General features: G+C 33.1%; 1 protein-coding gene across 1 annotated transcript in view; it reads left to right on the top strand.

The window, feature by feature from the left end:
* The window catches only part of LOC142326531 (stalled ribosome sensor GCN1-like), a 202,653-nt gene that overhangs the window by 76,577 nt on the left and 103,726 nt on the right, over window positions 1-22,350 (top strand). The window contains exons 10-14 of the mRNA XM_075369108.1: window positions 5,050-5,302; window positions 12,558-12,583; window positions 15,708-15,807; window positions 18,057-18,154; window positions 20,742-20,897. Of these exons, the coding sequence (XP_075225223.1) occupies window positions 5,050-5,302; window positions 12,558-12,583; window positions 15,708-15,807; window positions 18,057-18,154; window positions 20,742-20,897 (633 nt within the window). The remainder of the gene's footprint in view (window positions 1-5,049; window positions 5,303-12,557; window positions 12,584-15,707; window positions 15,808-18,056; window positions 18,155-20,741; window positions 20,898-22,350) is intronic.

Raw genomic sequence — 22,350 nt, 5'->3', positions numbered from 1 at the left:
ATTATTTTTATTTCTCGTAATTCATCGGCTTGACCCGTTTCTATTCATTACTGAGGTAATTAATAGTTTTTTAATTGTTCATGTGTTTTGTATGTAATAATATTTATATTTTTGTTCGCATAATTTTGTTTAAATTATATATTCATAAGATTATAAATAGCTTATATAATGTAAAACTTATTCAGCCACTTCACAAAATACAGAATTAAAGAACGTTCTTACCTTACTTTTTTTTTCATTAAAGCGCTTTCATACATAAACCCATCTTCAGTAATATATTTTTTTAATTTTCTTTTTTACATTTACACATTATATAACACGTTTTTTTTTTGTCTTCAGTCATCTGACTGGTTTGATGCAGTTCTCCAAAATTCCCTATCTAGTGCTAGTCGTTTCATTTCAGTATACCCCCTACATCCTACATCCCTAACAATTTGTTTTACATATTTCAAACGTGGCCTGCCTACACAATTTTTCCCTTCTACCTGTCCTTCCAATATTAAAGCGACTATTCCAGGATGTCTTAGTATGTGGCCACTCTTGTTTTAACTATATTTTTCCAAATGCTTCTTTCTTTATCCATTTGCCGCAATACCTCTTCATTTGTCACTTTATCCACCCACCTGATTTTTAACATTCTCCTATAGCACCGCATTTCAAAAGCTTCTAATCTTTTCTTCTCAGATACTCCGATTGTCCAAGCTTCACTTCAATATAAAGCGATACTCCAAACATATCCTTCAAAAATTTTTTCCTGACATTTAAACTAATTTTTGATGTAAACAAATTATATTTCTGACTGAAGGCTCGTTTCACAATAGCTTGCGCTATTTGGCCTTTTATATCGCTCCTGCTTCGTCCATCTTTAGTAATTCTACTTCCCAAATAACAAAATTCTTCTACCTCCATAATCTTTTCTCCTCCTATTTTCACATTCAGCGATCCATCTTTGTTATTTCTACTACATTTCATTACTTTTGTTTTGTTCTTGTTTATTTTCATGCGATAGTTCTTGCGTAGGACTTCATCTATGCCGTTCATTGTTTCTTCTAAATCCTTTTTACTCTCGGCTAGAATTACTATATCATCAGCAAATCGTAGCATCTTTATCTTTTCATTTTGTACTATTACTCCGAATCTAAATTGTTCTTTAACATCATTAACTGCTAGTTCCATGTAAAGATTAAAAAGTAACTGAGATAGGGAACATCCTTGTCGGACTCCCTTTCTTATTAGGGCTTCTTTCTTATGTTCTTCAATTGTTATTGTTGCTGTTTGGTTCCTGTACATGTTAGCAATTGTTCTTCTATCTCTGTATTTTAACCCTAATTTTTTTAAAATGCTGAACATTTTATTCCAGTCTACATTATCGAATGCCTTTTCTAGGTCTATAAACACGAAGTATGTCGGTTTGTTTTTCTTTAATCTTCCTTCTACTATTAATCTGAGGCGTATAATTGCTTCCCTTGTCCCTATACTTTTCCTGAAACCAAATTGGTCTTCTCCTAACACTTCCTCCACTCTCCTCTCAGTGCTTCTGTGTATAAAATTCTAGTTAAGGTTTTTGATGCATGACTAGTTAAACTAATTGTTCTGTATTCTTCACATTTATCTGCCCCTGCTTTCTTTGGTATCATAACTATAACACTTTTTTTGAAGTCTGATGGAAATTCCCCATTTTCATAAATATTACACACCAGTTTGTATAATCTATCAATCGCTTCCTCACCTGCACTGCGTAGTAATTCTACAGGTATTCCGTCTATTCCAGGAGCCTTTCTGCCATTTAAATCTTTTAATGCTCTCTTAAATTCAGATCTCAGTATTGTTTCTCCCATTTCATCTTCCTCAACTTCCTCTATATAACCTATGTTTGTTTTTTTGTAACTGTATATAGTAGACGATGGTTATGTTAAACATAAAATATTTCTTCTATTACTAACAAATTTCCCTTTTATTCTTATGTATTATTTTTATAAATTAACTAAAATTGATTTCTGCCGACAGTCATTAGAAATCAAATTGTTTGACATAATTTTCTTATAATATATACATTTTTTCTTCTATTATTTGAATTTTGTTCCAATAAAAAATTACAATACTTAATTTTATTTTTTTTCTAATTTAGGATTTCCCTGTAGGAATAAGAAACATTTTCATTATGAACATATTTTCGAAAAAAAAAAAGAGTGTAAATGTCATAAGGTTTCAGATTTATTTGAGGGAACTTGGATGATTATTCCTTTTAGTAAGAATGCGTGAACCTCTTTTATTTAATTTAAAATTTTTTAAAGATATAATGGATCATTCCGCTTCAAATTAACAAGGTGGATGGATAGTCATTCACAACCCTGCCGACTGAGATTTTAATGAAATTTGTTATGAACATTTGGATTTTCATACCAAATACCATAACCATATGAAAATCCAAATTTTCATACCAAATTTCATGAAAATCCAAATTAATTTTATTGTACGTCAAACGTAAAAAATGTGTTTTTTTGACCCTATTTTTGGCGTTTTACACGGGATGTCTTAGAAACTAAGAGAGATACAGTTCTGGGACCTTTTTTTTTTAATTTTCCAGCTCAAAAACCATAAGAAATAAATAAATTTGCCCCTTAATTGACCTTCCCAGAATTTCAAAAAGCCTTAATTTACCCGGAGGAACTAAAACTCGGGCGAAATCTTTCACCCTGTATAACTCGCTAACGAAACTTTTTTTTTCGGATCTATATTTATATGAACTTTTTTTCTTATTTTTAGCCTCTAGAATGAGTTGTCAAACAATTGCCCTATCCTTCTGAATCACCCTGTACACACACACACACATATATATATATATATATATATTCAAGCTATTTTGGGCGTTTTACATGGTATATCTTAGAAACTAGAAGAGATACAGTTCTGGGACCTATTTTTTCAATTTCCCAGCTCAAAACCCATAAGAAACAGTTGTATTTGCCACTGTATTAACCTTCCCACAATTTCAGAAAGCCTTAATTTATTCGGAGGAACTGAAACTCGGGTGAAATCTTTCAGCCTGTATAAATCGCTAACGAATCGTTCTTCTTGGACGTATATGTATATGAACTTTTTTCTTATTTTTAGCCTCTAGAATGAGTTGTCAAAGTATTGCCCTATCCTCCTGAATCACTCTGTATATATTATTACTATGATATTATAATGTATATAATTATATATTCTTTTCGTTTCTTTTTCTTTGTACCAGAAGTTAACGTAATGTTATCGATGTAGATGATGAACTTATATGATTGATTATCACCTGTAGTAATTGCTGAATGGGGAAAGCACAGGATCAATGAAACCAGAAAACTGTTGTTGTACTGGGTAATGGCCCTTTCAGGTCTTCTTTTTTTGTATCATTAACCAGCCCGGGGGTAATCGGCATCACTTTTCAGCATTACGTCAGGTTACGGCCCGAGTGTGACGTGGAAGCAGATTGCCCCACCCGCTTGGCCATAGTCTTAAGCCCCTCATCGGGGTCTTTCGTGTTTCATCGAGACATTCGAACCTCCGCTTCTGGATGGTCCCGATGCCTCTCCACGGGAAGCTACCCTACCCCGTCCCTAAACCTGCCAGGTTCCAGACACGCGTTCCACGTGCCCTCCCCCAACACGCGGCATCTCAAACCTTCAGGGTCCTTCGTGTCATCATCAGAAGCAGCCCGACACTCCAGTTCTTGCACGCTAGTGAGCTCGGCTGTCCTAAACAAGAAGGATGCCTGCCTGGCCCTAATCGTCACCACGATTCCTATAAATTTTTTTTCCCCCTTTGCAACTGCTCGCTTTACTCCGCAAGCAGTTCCCCACGTTTCATCCGTATGACGTCCCTCTCATCTTGGAAACAACAATTCGGGTGCTAGGCCCCCCAACTACCTTAAGATTAGAGGTATAACATTTAATGTCGAATATGAGATGTGTTCCTCGCATACCATATTCATCAAATATTTACTAGTACAAAAATAAAAGAAAAACCTATTACACAACCAATTATACCCAATTACTAGCATCCTTTTATTCCATCTGTTTGTTCCGGAACAAACCATGTGGTCGCCGCACCTTACAATCTTAAGACTACTAGTTACAACATACAGCGATGAGAATAATAGAAAAGAAATGCAAAGACCATAAACGTAACTCGCTATACATAATACAGCATCCATAATGCCCCCTGATCCTGTCATCCCTGTGATTTGTTCTTCGTCTAAGAAGCAACATGCCGGATGCCAAACCTGGCAACCTTACAATTGTCATTCACACATACAATATTGAATATAAGTAACAAGCACTAAAAAAAATACCTTAACCTAACACGTAATACATATATACAGCTTCAGAGCATCCTACCGTTATCCTTATAGTCTGACAAACCTTATGATTAAGCAACACTAATACCTAGAAAATGCATGTAATATGTACGAGTAAAAGGAAAATTAACCTCGCATACAATCCATGAGTCCGCCGTCCATGATGTCATAATACTACATCCTTGTCACCTGCCGCGTGACCCCGTGAATGATCTGTTCAGGGGCCAATTCTAACTACCTTGTATGTAATATAGCTACCGGTTACCAAGGCCGTTCACCTATACAACAGCTAAAAAATCTTAATCTAACACATTATTCATACATATACATCAATAATATCCTAAAGCTATAGTTATACCCTAATTCAGATTGCTCTGACGAGTCCACCTACTTCACTCCCCAGTCGTCAACCTCCTTCTCCTTAATTTGAAGGATCCTTGTGACCAGTCCTGTAACCTGATACCATTGCTGCCTTCTCCGGAGCATGTATCCTATTATAATATACGGCGTCGGCCGTTTCAGGTCTGAAGTTAGTGTTCCTAACCCGGAGATGTTCAGGAGTATTAATCTAATGACGGTTTTAACTTTCAACCGAATCTGTTTCTGTGTTTTAGAAATCTATTTTAATCTACAAATACATTATGTTAATGATTTTTTTTTACATGAATTTAAAGTTTAGTGTACTTACTTAACTGTATTTTAATATTTTGTTTTAGGTCAGCCTTTTAGAAGTATTTATAAAGATCGGTGTAAGCTGTAAAACTCAGCCACCTTTGTTTATGTTGGAAGAAGCACGCCCTTTATTGTTACGCATCGGGCATAATGAGTTCAGAGAACAGCTTTTACCGGCTATGCAAAAATCGATGTTAAGAAATCCAGAAATTATTTTACAATGCGTTGGAAAGATCCTTAATAGCTTGTCATTAGATTTATCGCAGTATGCGTTTGATATCGGGAAAAATTTAACCAGTAAGTTATTATTTTTTTAATGTATTATTAATCTTAGTTATCTGACAAAGTTTTAATTAATATTTGCGAATGCACAAGTTCAGAATCGAGCAAGTTAGTACAATCATGTTTTGTTTTGTCGGGTAAAAAATGCTCCAATCTCTCGTGGAGTGCAGGATTGTACTGGAAATAATCCAGCAAATGTACGACAAAGTTTTGGTTATTATTTGCCATTTCATGAACGGTATATTCCAAAATAAAGAAGACACTGGTTTGCAGGAAAAAGGTTTTTATTTCATAACATAGTCCGACGATGCACCGATCTCTCGTGGAATGTGGAATACAGAATGCAGGATTGTACTAGAAATAATCCAGCAAATGTACGACCAAGTTTTGATTATTGTTTGCCATTTCACGAACGGTATATTCCAAAGTAAAGAAGACACTGTTTTGCAGGAAAAAGGTTTTTATTTCGTAACATAGTCCGACGATGCTCAAGGATTTTTTATCCTGTTTTTAGAGTACGATTTATTAAAATCTTCAAAATACATAGCAATACTTTACCGTTTTGTGTAAATCTCTTTCTAACAAGCTACTTCTTTATACTTTGAAATCATTAATAGTCCAAATGCGCTAAGTCTGGTGAGTAGGTGGATTAAAGAAGAATTTCCATAATGTGCGTTTAGTTCAAACAATTTGGTTGTTGCAATCGCAGAAGAAAAAACTATTTTATTTTCTTTGTAAAAAAAAAACCCTTTTTTTGTTTTATCAAATGCGTTCATTTTTTCTTCCCTACTTTTATTGGTTTCAGGTTGGTAGCGATGTACTGAGGTTCTTTCAGCTTGCATAAAGTTATATGAGGCAGTGCAAAAATTCCTCTCGATTGTGTTGAAACTGTGCTTAAATGTTTTCCAGTCTAAACTTTCGGTTTTTAGTTGTAAGCAAATGTGACATCCACATTGTGGACGGTTTTCATATATCTAAATTTACGGTTATCATAAAAGAATGGTGCGGTTTTGAACACGGTTTAAATTAAAACAGAATTACTTACAGTTTAAGTTTTTTATTTTTCAAATTTGTCTCAAACATATTTTTACATAATTAATAAATTTCAATACGTGCGCCCTTAGTCGCTCGACAAATGTCCAAACGATACTCGACTTCTGTCCAAACATTAGTTAACATTTCTTTGTTAACGGTTGTCATTGCTTCATTAATCCTGTTTTTTAAGCGGTTTAGGTAGCGAATTTTATGTGTATAAACAACGGTTTTGATGTACCCCCACAAGAAAAATCGCAAGGTGTCAGGTCTGGACCCCTTGGAGGCCAAAGTATGGGTCCTTGCCGGCCTATCCATCGATCTCTAAATTTTTTGTTCAAAGCGTCCGTGACCGATGCATTGAAGTGCGTGGGAGCACAATCTTGTTGGACATGAAGTCGATGAATGTTTTCGAGTTCATCCAGCTGAGGAAAGAAATAATCGGTTAACACGTCAAGATATGCAGCTCATTTAATTGTTTTTTCAGCAAAGAAGAAAGGCCCTATTACACGATTTTTCATCGCACCACACCAAACATTAACTTTAGGCGAATCGCGTTGTTTCTCGATAATTGCGTGTGGGTTTTCAGAGCCCCATATTCGTGAAATGTGTCTGTTAAAGCATCTATTCGCATGGAATGTAGCTTCTTCTGTAAAAATTATATCGTCTAAAAACGATTTGTTTTCACTTATTCTGTCCAACATTTCAACAGCGAAATTGTAACGTTTTACACCATCATCGGGCTTCAATACCTGCAGTATCTGGATTTTATAAGCGTGTAATTTCAGGTTTTTATGTAAGACTTTGTTAACTGTTCATTTTTGAATACCTAATTTGACGCTTCGACAGGGGATGGACTTCTAATTGCCGATCGTCTAGTTAGTTCAATCGTTTCGTCTGGTACGCTTGGTCTGCCGGTTGAGTTTTGTTTCTTAACCGATCCGATTTCTTCAAATCGTTTCGACCAACGTGTTATGTTACTTTTGTGTGGCAGATCTCTTCCGAATTCACGGGGAAACACACGTTGAACTAAAATTACGAATTTTAATTCGGCCATCAATAAAATACACTTTTCTTTGTCTTTATCCGAGAACATAGTAACTCGCTAAACTCACCGCAACAACAATAAAAGAACTAACGTTGTGGTTACAACTGCTGGTTGGAGGCTTTCAGGGATACCAATATAACATGTAGAAATTTCCCTACAATCTTCCTATGAGTTACTGAAACCGCACCATTCTTTTATGATAACCCTGTATTGGTGTAAAATTCAGTACGTTTGAAAAGTTGCCATGCACTGTAATTATAGAAGTGTAATAAAAAAACTTTTTTAATTACTTAGTACTTTTATTTCGTTATTTTATAGAAACAGATATTACAATAACTGGGGAATAGTTTAGAAAAGATTTTGAAAATATCTTCTCCAACATCAGTACAACACTGGACGCATCGCAATTTGTTTTCAAACACTAACCGGCTCTGATGTGTTGGAGCATCTCGTGCATATTCTATTATTGCAGATTTTAGTCTGTCAGTTTTAATCAGTTGTGATATACTGCTTGTTTTTTGCCCCCCCCCCTCCTCGAAAAAGTAGTCAGATCAGAGAGTCAGATCAGGCGATTGTACAGGTCACAAACCTCTCAAAATTATTTTTTTGCCAAAAACGTTTGTAAAAAAATTAAGTGACTTGGTAGACATGAGAACTGTGGTCACTATTAACTGTTTTATGAAAATCAAATTGGATCTACAATGCGCATTCTACTTGCATTGACCTAGACTCCAATTTTTGCTTCGTACAAAGATTGTTCATGTAATTAAACGGGGCCAACCACAGTTGTGTATTTTGTGAATTATCGTCACAGATAAAACCGTGTTTCATCTGTAATAAATGTAACGTTGAGGTTACCTACAGAGTTTTGCTCGCTTTTTTGTCTTCAGTCATTTGACTGGTTTGATGCAGCTCTCCAAGATTCCCTATCTAGTGCTAGTCGTTTCATTTCAGTATACCCTCTACATCCTACATTCCTAACAATTTGTTTTACATATTCCAAACGTGTCCTGCCTACACAATTTTTTCCTTCTACCTGTCTTTCCAATACTAAAGCGACTATTCCAGGATGCCTTAGTATGTGGCCTATAAGTCTGTCTCTTCTTTTAACTATATTTTTCCAAATGCTTCTTTCTTTCTACATCTATTTGCCGCAATACCTCTTCATTTGTCACTTTATCCACCCATCTGATTTTTAACATTCTCCTATAGCACCGCATTTCAAAAGCTTCTAATCTTTTCTTCTCAGATACTCCGATCGTCCAAGTTTCACTTCCATGTAAAGCGACACTCCAAACATATACTTTCGAAAATCTTTTCCTGACATTTAAATTAATTTTTGACGTAAACAAATTATATTTCTTACTGAAGGCTCGTTTAGCTTGTGCTATTCGGCATTTTATATCGCTCCTGCTTCGTCTATCTTTAGTAATTCTACTTCCCAAATAACAAAATTCTTCTACGTCCATAATCTTTTCTCCTCCTATTTTCACATTCGGTGGTCCATCTTTGTTATTTCTACTATATTTCATTACTTTTGTTTTGTTCTTGTTTATTTTCATGCGAAAGTTCTTGCGTAGGAATCAATTATGCCGTTCATTGTTTCTTCTAAATCCTTTTTACTCTCTGCTAGAATTACTATATCATCAGCAAATCGTAGCATCTTTATCATTTCACCTTGTACTGTTACTCCGAATCTAAATTGTTCTTTAACATCATTAACTGCTAGTTCCATGTAAAGATTAAAAAGTAACGGCGATAGGGAACATCCTTGTCGGACTCCCTTTCTTATTAGGGCTTCTTTCTTATGTTCTTCAATTATTACTGTTCCTGTAAATGTTAGCAATTGTTCTTCTATCTCTGTAGTGTCGTATTGTAGTGTTGTATCGTTTTACCTCGTGAGGTAAAACGATAGTTTTCTTTCTAATCCTGAGGTTGCCAGTTCAAATGTGGCTTAAACCGGTGCGTATTTTAATTTGATTTTTGACTTGCAAATTTTTTGTTTGCCGTAATAGTTTTATTTTTCAGCAGACAGTACTGTGGGAGTATGGTATTTGATTTCTTTATTTAGCTATCATTTTTGTAATTATTGTTTCCTCTGTTAATGTGTAAAATTCTAACATAATAGTAAACAGACTTGAGGAAATTGAAGTGTTATTTGGCAATTCTCATTTGTGTTATATACTTACGCAAGGTAAGACAGCTTACTGTTTTGACTCTTAAAGCACAAACACAGTTTTAGTAGAAGATCAGAGTTCAGTAATTTACTGTAGAAACCTAATGTTATTGATTTGTAAAGGAATAAAACCGTGTTGACCGTGTTGATAAAAAAATTGTGTTGACATTAAGAAATTTGGTGAATTGCTACTAGTCATGCATCAAAAATCTTTACTAAAATTCTATACAGAAGAATTGAGAGGAGAGTGTTTCAGGAAAAGTATAGGGACAAGGGAAGCAATTTTAGGTCTCAGATTAATAGTAGAAGGAAGATTAGAAAAAAACAAACCGACATACTTGGCGTTTATAGACCTAGAAAAGGCATTCGATAACGTAGACTGGAATAAAATGTTCAGCATTTAAAAAAAATTACGGTTCAAATACAGAGATAGAAGAACAATTGCTAACATTTACAGGAACCAAACAGCAACAATAATAATTGAAGAACATAAGAAAGAAGCCCTAATAAGAAAGGGAGTCCGACAAGGATGTTCCCTATTCCCGTTACTTTTTAATCTTTACATGGAACTAGCAAACATCTTTTTTTCCGCATAGTGTCCGTAACAGGGTCTATTTCTCGATACACCATCTCATTTGGCACAATCCACCATCGGCCTTCTTTTTGGTGTTTTTTATTGATACACGTTCTGACAATTCTCCTCTCTATTTTCAGAATTTTTTCAATTCGGTTTTTCTGAGTGATTTTGAAAAGGGTCTCGCTTCCGTAGGTGACTTCTGGGGCTGAACTACAGTTTTATAATGTTTAAGTTTTGTTTTAGCAGAAAGGCATTTTTTGTTATATGTTGACCGAGTTAATTTTTGGGATTTAATCATTTTATTTGTCCTGTTTTGCCATGTCACTTTTTCATTTAAATTATAAGTTATTATTTCCCCTAGATATTTAAATTGTTTTACTATTTTAATTTTCTGATTATTTACTGTAATGTGCTTACCAGAGGATCTATGGCCATTAGTTCAGTTTTTTCGAAAGAGATATGAAGCCCTATCTTTTGTGCTAGGTTTTGAAGGCTCATGATTTGTGTTTTGGCTTCTTGAATATTATTTGCTAAAAGATCGAGGTCATCTGCGTTTATATATATATATATATTCATTTTCAGTATTAATTTTTTCAACTATTTCCAAATTACCTTCTAAACTAAATAATAGTTTTAAACTAAATAATAATCAAAATTATTATAAAATTTTCAGCAACATTTGAGAAAACTATTATTCTATTTTTAAATGATTTAAAATGTTCATTAAGTTTATCTTTAAGATAGATTTAATGAAAATTAAATCTAAATAGGTCATATTACCTATTTGTTTTATATATCTTTTCATAATTGTTCCATTTAATTTTATAAATACCAGAAGACCCACATTTATTTTTTACTTTTTAATGTTTTATTATTATTATGTTTTTGCGGCCAACATGGGTCCACTTAAGTCAATTTTAGTTGGATCTTTTCTGAGAAAAGCCTGTTATTTTACTCTTCCAAGCTGCCCAGTATTTCTTCATCCGTTCAGATCTTGCTTTCTTTTCTTCATCCGTTCAGATCTTGCTTTCTTTTCTTCATCCATTCAGATCTTGCTTTCTTTTCTTCATCCGTAAACACTTCGTTGTATTTTGTCGTTTGTCTGTCTTTTGTTTAAATCGAATGCTTTTGTCTTTTAGCTTTGTAATTTTTCCAGTTTTATTCTGTAGGTCAATCAGGGAAATTCCCAATTCTTTCATATCTTCTCTAATTTCTTTGATCCATCCTACTTCTAGCTTTTGGAACCAAAGCTTTTCAATGATATTTCTTGACAGTCTTGTTTCCGGCGTCCTTATGAGATGACCAAAGAAAGAGATTCTTTTTTCCGCATAGTATCAGTAACAGGCTCTATTTCTCGATACACCACCACATTTGGCACAATCCACCATCGGCCTTCTTTTTGGTGTTTTTTATCTATACACGTTCTGACAATTCTCCTCTCTATTTTCAGAATTTTTTCAATTCGGTTTTTCTGAGTGATTTTGAAAAGGGTCTCGCTTCCGTAGGTGAGTTCTGGCTGTACTACAGTTTTATAATGTTTAAGTTTTGTTTTAGCAGAAAGGCATTTTTTGTTATATGTTGACCGAGTTAATTTTTGGGATTTAATCATTTTATTTGTCCTGTTTTGCCATGTCATTTTTTCATTTAAATTATAAGTTATTATTTCCCCTAGATATTTAAATTGTTTTACTATTTTAATTTTCTGATTATTTACTGTAATGTGCTCTATTACCAGAGGATCTATGGCCATCAGTTCAGTTTTTTCGAAAGAGATATGAAGCCCTAACCTTTTGTGCTAGGTTTTGAAGGCTCATGATTTGTGTTTTGGCTTCTTGAATATTATTTGCTAAAAGAGCGAGGTCTGCAAATCCTAGGCAATTTAGTGTGATGGAGTTTTTCTTAGTACCAATTTTTATATTTTTGGGATTTATTTCATACCATTTTCTCATGACAAATTCGAGGGCGCAGTTAAAAAGGAGTGGTGAGAGGCCGTCTCCTTGCCTCAATCCAGTTTTCATGTAGAAGGGTTGAGAGAGTTCACCTTTGAATTTCACTCTGGACTGGGTATTGGTAATACCTATTATATAACTGGGTAATATAACTCTATTATATTACTACTTATTTCAATTGGATTATTGTAATTAACTCCTTTTGTACTATAATATTATTTTGGCCTTTTTCTACGTTAAACTAGAATTACATTTTTATATTATTTAATGCTAAGTTTGTTGTTTATAATCAGGAAAGCCCAGTGCCAATTAAGATTTACTGTAATTTATTGTTCTAAGTTAATGACATTTGTTCATTGCTAATTTTTCAATATTACAGTATATTTCAGTAACGTAATAGTTTTCCAGTCATGCTATGTTTATTGATGTTTTTTTTTCTAATTATATAATTGTAAATCTCATTTTAATATTATTATTACTGATTTCAGTTGATATCCTTATGTATCATTGTTATGTTAATTTCATAATTTCTTTTTAGTTTTTAAGGTTATGATTTAACATAAGTTCAGTTGTTTTCTTTCTCATTAAAGTCCAATTTCTTTTGGCAAATACAAGCTGTGTTTTTTGTTAACTTTACCCAACAAAGAGCTTAATTACAGAGATATTATCGACGTTAAAAAGGAATAACAATTAGGTACTTACGTATTAACACCACCGCAGCTACAGCTGCTTTTTAAGGTTATGTTGACTTCGTGTACTGACAAATCGTACGTATATCAAAATAACCTAACTAAATATAACCTACGCTCGCTAACCTCTTATAATTAACATTAAATATGCATAATATATACAACTTATTAATAATATAACCTTAATGTTATAGCACCAAAATTCAATTAATGTTAATCCACCGAAATCTGATTGACTACTTTGTTTTTAAATAAAGCTGTAGCTGCAGTGGTGTTAATACGTAAGTACCGTTAAAAGTTCAGTATTTTATGTGAAGTAATTATATGTCTACTAATAAAAAAGACTTTGTTCACTTCTTAATCGTACTGCAGAAGTGCAAAGTTTTTTTTTTTTTAATTTCACAAAGTATAAAGTTTCATTTATAGTAATAAACAATGATAATTAGACAAGATTGTCCCGGGATCGTGTCTTTGCCTTTATTTTGAACTGTCATCAGGATGTTCTTTGGTCTATATAATATCTCTGATATAAGTGAACAGTATTTCATTTTTTTATTTTATTTGACAACTAAAGTTTTTCATGAATTAAAAAAAAGTGTTAATTAGATGCTGTTTTTCAGACTTGTCAAGTGTTTACATTTGCCTGATTCAGTTGTAAAACCAGATTATGTAGAAAGACGGGCAAATAAGAAAAAGTAAATTAGGTACTTATGTATTATCGCCACCGCAGCTGCAACTTTATTTAAAAACAAAGTAGTCAATCGGATTTCGGTGGAAAATGGGCCGATATAGAGTTTAACATAAGTAAATATTTATTTTATAAATATAATTTAACCAAACTTAACCTACGCTTCACTCCCTTCACTCGACTTCACTTGACTAATTAACAAAAAATACTCAAAAAATTATGGTTTTTTGAGTATTTATTTAATAACAATTACAATTATTTATTATTTTAATAATCAAATTGCGATAATTACTGAATTTATTAAATAAATACTCCAAAAATTACGGTGTTAATTAGTCAAGGTTAGCGAGCGTAGGTTAAGTTTGGTTAAATTATATTTATAAAATAAATATTAATTCATTTATGTTAAACTCTGTATCGGCCCATTTTCCACTGAAATCCGATTGACTACTTTGTTTTTAAATAAAGCTGTAGTTGCGGTGGTGTTAATACGTAAGTACCAACAATTATAAGCAATATTAACAACCGTTGTTAATATAATTTAGATATAAAAGGATTTTTTTGGTTGATTGTTCAACAGAACAAAAATAGAACACATTTAACCACCTCTCTTTCTTTCTTTTTTCTGTTTAGTCTCTGGTAATAACATTTAACCACCTAACTAGACTAGAATATCAAGCTGGTCTATCAGGTTAACTTGTCATTGCAAATCAGCCGTGTTTGAAGTCGAGAGTATTCAGGTTCAAATGCTAATAAAGGCAGCAGTTACTTTTATACGAATTTGAATACTGGACTGTGGATACCGATGTTTTTTGTTGGTCAGGTTTCCAATTAACCGCACAACTCAGGAGCGGTCAAACTGAAAATGTACAAGACTATACTTCATTCACATTCATACATATCATCCTCTGAAGTGGTTCATCCACTTTACGGTGGTTCTAGAGGCTAATAGAGAGAGAAATTGCAGAGACCGTTTTTTTTTTGTCCATAAAATGAAGTGGATCCGCAATTAATAAATTCTTGAAGACTGACAATGTAACTTTTATACGCTTAATTTAATTATAATAGAATTGAATGAACGTCACAGTTTTTTTTTTTAGGACGTATAACTTCTAACATCTTTCGATAAACGGGATAAATTAATTTGCCTGATTTACATTATACGTCCCAGACTTTCTTAAACACATGAGAACAAGATGCAGTAATCAGTTGCCTTCTTTGAAAGTAATGTTGTAAAAATATACGACTTTGTTTATGAATAGAGTGAACATGTCTCCTTCATTTCAATCGGCTTGTATTCCAGAAAGGATCCTGGAATAGACGGAATACCTGTAAAATTACTGCGCAGTGCAGTGACGAAGCGATTGATAGATTATACAAACTGGTGTGTAATATTTATGAAAAAGGGGAATTTCCGTCAGACTTCAAAAAAAGTGTTGTAGTCATGATACTAAAGAAAGCAGGAGCAGATAAATGTGAAGAATACAGAAAAATTAGTTTAACTAGTCATGCATCAAAAATCTTAACTAGAATTCTATACAGAAGAATTGAGAGGAGAGTGGAGGAAGTGTTAGGAGAAGACAAATTTGGTTTCAGGAAAAGTATAGGGACAAGGGAAGCAATTTTAGGCCTCAGATTAATAGTAGAAGGAAGAATAAAGAAAAACAAACCGACATACCTGGCATTTATAGACCTAGAAAAGGCATTTCATAACGTAGACTGGAATAAAATGTTCAGCATTTAAAAAAAATTAGGGTTCAAATACAGAGATATAAGAACAATTGCTAACATTTACAGGAACCAAACAGCAACAGTAATAACTGAAAAACATAAGAAAGAAGCCATAATAAGAATGACAAGGATGTTCCCTATCCCCATTACTTTTTAATCTTTACATGGAACTAGCAGTTAATGATGTTAAAGAACAATTTAGATTCGAGGTAACAGTATAAGGTGTAAAGATAAACATGCTACGATTTGCCGATGATATAGTAAATCTAGCAGAGAGTAAAAAGGATTTAGAAGAAACAATGAACGGCATAGATGAAGTCCTATGCATGAAAATAAACAAGAACAAAACAATAGTAATGAAATGTAGTAGAAATAACAAAGATGGACCATACGAGCTGTGTTTTTTGTTAACTTTACCCAACAAAGAGTTTAATTTTTTATTTATTGAAATCTATTGCGATAAGTGGCTTGTAATTGTTAAAAGTTTTGTATTTTGTTACTTTAAAATAATGAGAATTTTTTCTTTTTAGGGAGCTGGTAATCTAAGTTTTAATGGAGTTACTGGTAATAGTGTGCAATCATTGGCGTTATCTGCTGCCGAACATTTCATTAAAGTTCTTGAAACTGAAGGTTTGTATGAAATTTTTAATTTAATACTAATCGTTAAAACACTATGAAAAAAATTGTTTTACCATGATGTTTTACTACAGGGTGATTTTTTAGTCCTGTTACCTAATTGTTAATGTCTGGTAATTTTTTTTCTAAGAAAGGGAAATTTTGTTTTGTGACACGAAGTCGGTAGCGCTATTCAACCGGTATAGATACGGCAGTGTGAGTTGATTCTCCTTTACCTGTGTAAACTTTTGTGCCGTTTCAGGTCGTGTTACGAACAGAATGTCTTTTACCATAGAACGAGTTTTCATTCTTGAAAAATATTTTGCTACGAAATCATACACAAGTATAAAAGAATCATTTCAAATTAAATTTGTCTGTGTTCCTCCACCACAAAAAATGTCAATTTCTAGGCGAGCAAACCGATATCGAGGGACAGGTAGTAGTGTTTGCGACAGAAAACGTAGTGGTTGACCAACTCGCTTGACAGATGATGTTTTAGAGAATGTGAAAACAAGATTGCTCAGTTCTCTACGGAAAAGTTTACGAAAACTTTCCACGCAAGTCGGTTTGTCATATTCGAGTGTTCAGAAAGCTGCTTAAAAAATGGAAATTTTATCCGTATACCGTACGATTAGTCTAAGAGCTTCAGCCTCCAGATTTAAACAAGTGATTGCAATATCGCCGTTGGTTTAGGTCTCTCGTAAATGATAGCGAAATTGAATTTTTAAACACAGAGTTCTTTAGTGATGAAGCTTGGATCCATCTTGTCGGTTATGTGAACAGTCAAAACTGTCGAATTTGGACGATTTAAAATCCTAACGCTTTACAAGACAAATCTTTGCATCCTGAAAAAATTGGTGTGTGGTGTACGATATCTCGTCATCGTATAGTCGGACCCATATTCTTCGAACAGAGTGTAAATCATTGATTCCCAAAGTGGTCCAGGTGGACCCCTAGGGGTCCATACGAGACTCGACGGGGTCTACGTTGGCGTGACAAAAAAATGGAGGTTCACAATTCGTAAACAGGGTCCATGAAAATTCATTTGGTTTCGATAGTTAAGAACCAAAATGTGTGCTTGACTTTGCGTATCAATGTAGGCAGATAATGTTTTAAGAAGCTCAGCGACTGTTACTTGTAAAAACTTGCATATTCAGTACAATGAACTTGTCAAGACTTGCAAAGTGCCGCCGTCCGCAACGGTTGTTCAGACATGCAAAGGGACGAAATACGACTTGTGGTGTGAGCTAGCAATCTTGGATGAACTTGTTTGATTCTTCACTAATATAAATACGATTGCCAAGGATAAACGTTACTCATTTGTTTCTGGAATTTCGAAAAGAAAAGTAAAGCGAATAGATGTTAGCGTTTGCCAGTGTCGGAAAAAGTAGTAAGTACTTACCTACACGGGGTCCACCGGAACCAGCAAAATTTTCAAAGCGGTCTATGAGAAAAATAAGTTTGGGAACCTCTGGTGTAAATGGTGGCATATACGGGAATATTGTTCGCCAATGTATGTCCCTCCTGGAACCTCAAGAACGGTATTGCCGGTTTCAGCAAAACGGCGCTACATGCCACACGTTTCGAGAAACCGTGGATTTTATGCAAGAGTTCTTTGATGATCGAATAATAACCCAGGGCTTATGACTTCCAGGTCCCTAGACCTCATATCTCCTGACTACTTTTGTGGGGCTATATTAAGTCCGAGGCCTTCTAAAACAATCCTCACACTATTGACGAACTTAGTCAAGTCAATATTACAGACTTAATCACGAATATTTCCAATGCGACTCTTAAAAAGGTTTCTGCTAATATGCTGAAAAGAGTCCGTGCATGTATAACCGCAAGGGGTGGGCATTTTGAGCATATTCTTTAACAATTATGTAAGTAATAGCTTTTTATTAAATCTCTTTTGTAAGTAACAAATACATTTTTTTATTCCACCTAAATTTCCCTTTCTTAAATTACATTTAAAATTTGGGTAGTACTTCAGACAATTTTGAATTCTAAACAAGCAGGAAAAAATTTGAATTAAAAGATAAGAAAATAAGTGTTGAAATAATAACTGGACGTGGTAGATAACAGATCCACAAGCTTTTTTTTTTTTTTTTTTGATTACTAGACATGCGTTAACTATTTGGTAAAGGAAAATGATCGATGACATTTTTTGTGTACTATTCTATAATGAAATTTTTTGTAGTTTTGTAGTCGTTAAAAATTAATATTTTAATTTTATTAAGTACGTTTATTGTAATGTGTTTCAGTGCATGAAAAGACTCTTATTCAAGCATTGGAAATGTTTTCTATTTGGTGTTCAAAATTTACGATACAAGTTCCTCCAAAAGTTCTCAACTGGTTGACGGTAAAAAACATAGTTGTTTTTTTTTTATTATTTTTTTCTTTTAAACTTATTCGATTTAAAATTAATAGATAGAAGTAGTGATATAAACTAGTGTTAACTAAGTATAAATAGTGAAAAATTAAATCGATTCAAATGTGAAACTAAAACTTACTTTTTCACAAGTTCTTAATGTAAGTTCTTAATATTTGAAAAGGAAATACATTTTTTAAGAGAAATTTATCATTTTTAATTAAAAAATAAGCCTTAGCAATTTGAATATATTTTCTGTTTATCGTTGTATTGTCATGCGGCAAACTTTTACCGTAAGATTTAGTCTTAAGATGATTACTTAAATGATGATTTATTTCTTGTATAATAATTACGAGTGTCTTAATTTTCTTTTAAAATCTTTGAAAGTGCATTTCATTATTACTTTGTAAGAAAATAAATAAAACTGCTATCAGTTCTTTAAAACTTACATTTTAATGTAAATCTATAAAGACGTATTGCCTGCAGGTCCTGTTCTCATTTATTCCTACTGTTTTCATATATAGCATTCGTTTATAATCTTAACTTATAAGTTTTGTTTAGTACAATGCAGTTAACATTTAAGAAAAATAAAAAAAAAATTAGGGTTCAAATTGCTAACATTTACATCAACAGTAATAATTGAAGAACATAAGAAAGAAGGAAGTTGAAGAGGATGAAATGGGAGAAACAATACTGAGATCTGAATTTAAAAGAGCATTAAAAGATTTAAATGGCAGAAAGGCTCTTGGAATAGACGGAATACCTGTAGTAGAATTACTGCGCAGTGCAGGTCAGGAAGCGATTGATAGATTATACAAACTGGTGTGTAATATTTATGAAAAAGGGGAATTTCCGTCAGATTTCAAATAGTGTTATAGTCATGATACCAAAGAAAGCAGGGGCAGATAAATGTGAAGAATACAGAACAATTAGTTTAACTAGTCATGCATCAAAAATCTTCTCTAGAATTCTATACAGAAGAATTGAGAGGAGAGTGAAAGAAGTGTTAGGAGAAGACCGATTTGGTTTCAGGAAAAGTATAGGGACAAGGGAAGCAATTTTAGGTCTCAGATTAATATTAGAAGGAAGATTAAAGAAAAACAAACAGACATACAAGGCATTTATAGACCTAGAAAAGGCATTTGATAACATAGACTGAAATAAAATGTTCACCATTTTAAAAAAATTAGGGTTCAAATACAGATATAGAAGAACAATTGCTAACATGTACAGGAACCAAACAGCAACAGTAATAATTGAAGAACATAAGAAAGAAGCCGTAATGAGAAAGGGAGTCCGACAAGGATGTTCCTTATCCCAATTACTTTTTAATCTTTACATGGAACTAGCAGTTAATGATGTTAAAGAACAATTTAGATTCGGAGTAACAGTACAAGGTGAAAAGATAAAGATGCTACGATTTGCTGATGATATAGTAATTCTAGCCGAGAGTAAAAAGGATTTAGAAGAAACAATGAACGACATAATTGAATTCCTACGCAAGAACCACTGCATGAAAATAAACAGAAACAAAATGAAAATAATGAAATGTAGTAGAAATAACAAAGATGGACCACTGAATGTGAAAATAGGAGGAGAAAAGATTATGGAGGTAGAAGAATTTTGTTATTTGGGAAGTAGAATTACTAATGATGGATGAAGCAGGAGCGATATAAAATGCCGAATAGCACAAGCGAAACGAGCCTTCAGTCAGAAATATAATTTGTTTACATCAAAAATTAAGTTAAAGGTCAGGAAAAGATTTTTGAAAGTGTATGTCTGGAGTGTCGCTTTATATGGAAGTGAAACTTGGACGATCGGAGTATCTGAGAAGAAAAGATTAGAAGCTTTTGAAATGCGGTGCTATAGGAGAATGTTAAAAATCAGATGGGTGGATAAAGTGACAAATGAAGAGGTATTGCGGCAAATAGATGTAGAAAGAAAGAAGCATTTGGAAAAATATAGTTAAAAGAAGAGACAGACTTATAGGCCACATACTAAGGCATCCTGGAATAGTCGCTTTAATATTGGAAGGACAGGTAGAAGGAAAAAATTGTGTAGGCAGGCCACGTTTGGAATATGTAAAACAAATTGTTAGGGATGTAGGATGTAGAGGGTATACTGAAATGAAATGACTAGCACTAGATAGGGAATCTTGGATAGCTGCATCAAACCAGTCAAATGACTGAAGACAAAAAAAGAAGAAATTTATTGAATGTAAGATTTACGAATAACTGAGCAGAGCGAACCAGTTGGTTTCCTACATGGTAATTCCAAGAGAGGTTATAATAAAAACTACATCTAAGAACTTCAGTAGTTCTGGCGCTTATAAAATTGTGAAAAAATATTTCTTCTTATTTAATGAAATTTATTAGAATTAAGTCGTAGAAATTTTCTAAAGAAAGTTAGAATATTAAAGTAATTAAAAAATTGTAATTGTAAAACCATATTCGAAATACTTTTTAGAAAAAAAAAAGAAATTTATAATTACTTCTTTGCCTGCTTAGTTTAAATGTTTGCGTATGTACTTATATTCTTTTGTTAACAGATTTATAATAAATTTTGTTTCTTTTAACAGAAAGGCATCGGTTTAAAAACTTCTACTGCTAGTGTGCGTACAGCTTATATAGAATGTATGTCATCTTGTTTACACGGAAACACTTTACATCAAGGATTAGAACTAATACCATTATTGGTGAAAAGTGTCGAAAAAGCTGTCTCTCAACCGACTCAAGTAATTTTAATTTTGTTTATTACATTTATTTTGTATTTGTATGTATATACAGGATGATTCAGATGGATAGGACAATACTTTGACAACTCATTCTAGAGGCTAAAAATAAGAAAAAAATTAATATAAACATAAATCCGAAAAAAACGCTACGTTAGCGATTTACAAGGTGAAAGATTTCACCCGAGTTTCAGTTACTCTGAGTAAATTAAGGCTTTCTGAAATTCTGAGAAGGTCAATTAAGGGGCAAATTCAATTATTTCTTATGGTTTTCGAAAAAAATAGGTCCCAGAACTGTATCTCTCTTAGTTTCTAAGATATTCCATGTAAAACACCAAAAATATGGTCAAAACACACATTTTTTTACGTTGACGTACAATAACGTTGTTAAATTGGCGATAAATCGTACATTTTTAAAACGTAAATTGTAAAGAATTTAATTATAAGAAGATTGATGTAAATAATGTCAACAGAAAAGAAATAAAATTTTAAACATGTCGACTCTTATTAACAACAAAACCGACGAAAACTTAGAAGAAAATGTTACAAAAAAGGAAATAGATGTGTCTAGTAAACCCAATGGGTTGGTCTAGTGGTTAACGCGTCTTCCCTAATCAGCTGATTTAGAAGTCGAGAGTTACAGCGTTCAAGTCCTAGTAAAGCCAGTTATTTTTACATGGATTTGAATACTAGATCGTGGATACCGGTGTTCTTTGGTGGTTGGGTTTCAATTAACCACACATCTCAGAAATGGTCGAACTGAGAAAGTACAAGACTACACTCATACATGTCATCCTCTGAAGTATTATCTAAACTGTAGTTACCGGAGGCTAAACAGGAAAAGAGAGAGGCATATGTACCTTAGTATATATAGCTACTGTACAAAATATCTATTTTTAAGTCGTGCAGACTTAATCATTCTTTACATAAAAATTTCCATTATCGTTCTTTATCTTACTGCTTGCTCTTGTAATTGATGTCATGCAGATTAATGGCAAAGATTTACGCTCAGTTTTGAAATTATCTGAATAATGAAAACTCTGGAAGCCGATTTAAAATAACAAAATTTTCATCTCGTTAATGATAGTTTAAGTTAGAATCTATTGCGATTAGAAATTTTGTGAAACCACCTCGTGTATTCTACTGTTATTAAGGCATTCATGTAGAGTTTGGCTGCCAACATCCATGAAAGGTTGGATGACTATATTTATTTGAATGAAAAAAATCACTTCTTTATAATAATATTGTTGCAAAATCATGAAAATTTTAAAAAAAAGATGTGTCTAGTAGTTACAATAATTTTAGACCTACGGAAAACAAGTTGGCAACACTGATTTTTTCATCACAATTTGTTTAAATACTACTCGTTGTTGTCGGTTAATTGTGGTAATGTGTTAAACAATCTTTCACTCATAAATAACCTTTCAATTTATAAAAAATATCAATTTATTGTAAT

This window comes from Lycorma delicatula, chromosome 6 (genome assembly GCF_047948215.1).
Source record: "Lycorma delicatula isolate Av1 chromosome 6, ASM4794821v1, whole genome shotgun sequence".
Lineage (NCBI taxonomy): Eukaryota > Metazoa > Arthropoda > Insecta > Hemiptera > Fulgoridae > Lycorma > Lycorma delicatula.
The sequence above is the reverse complement of the archived record's forward strand: the minus strand, read 5'-3'. Positions and strand labels throughout refer to the sequence as shown.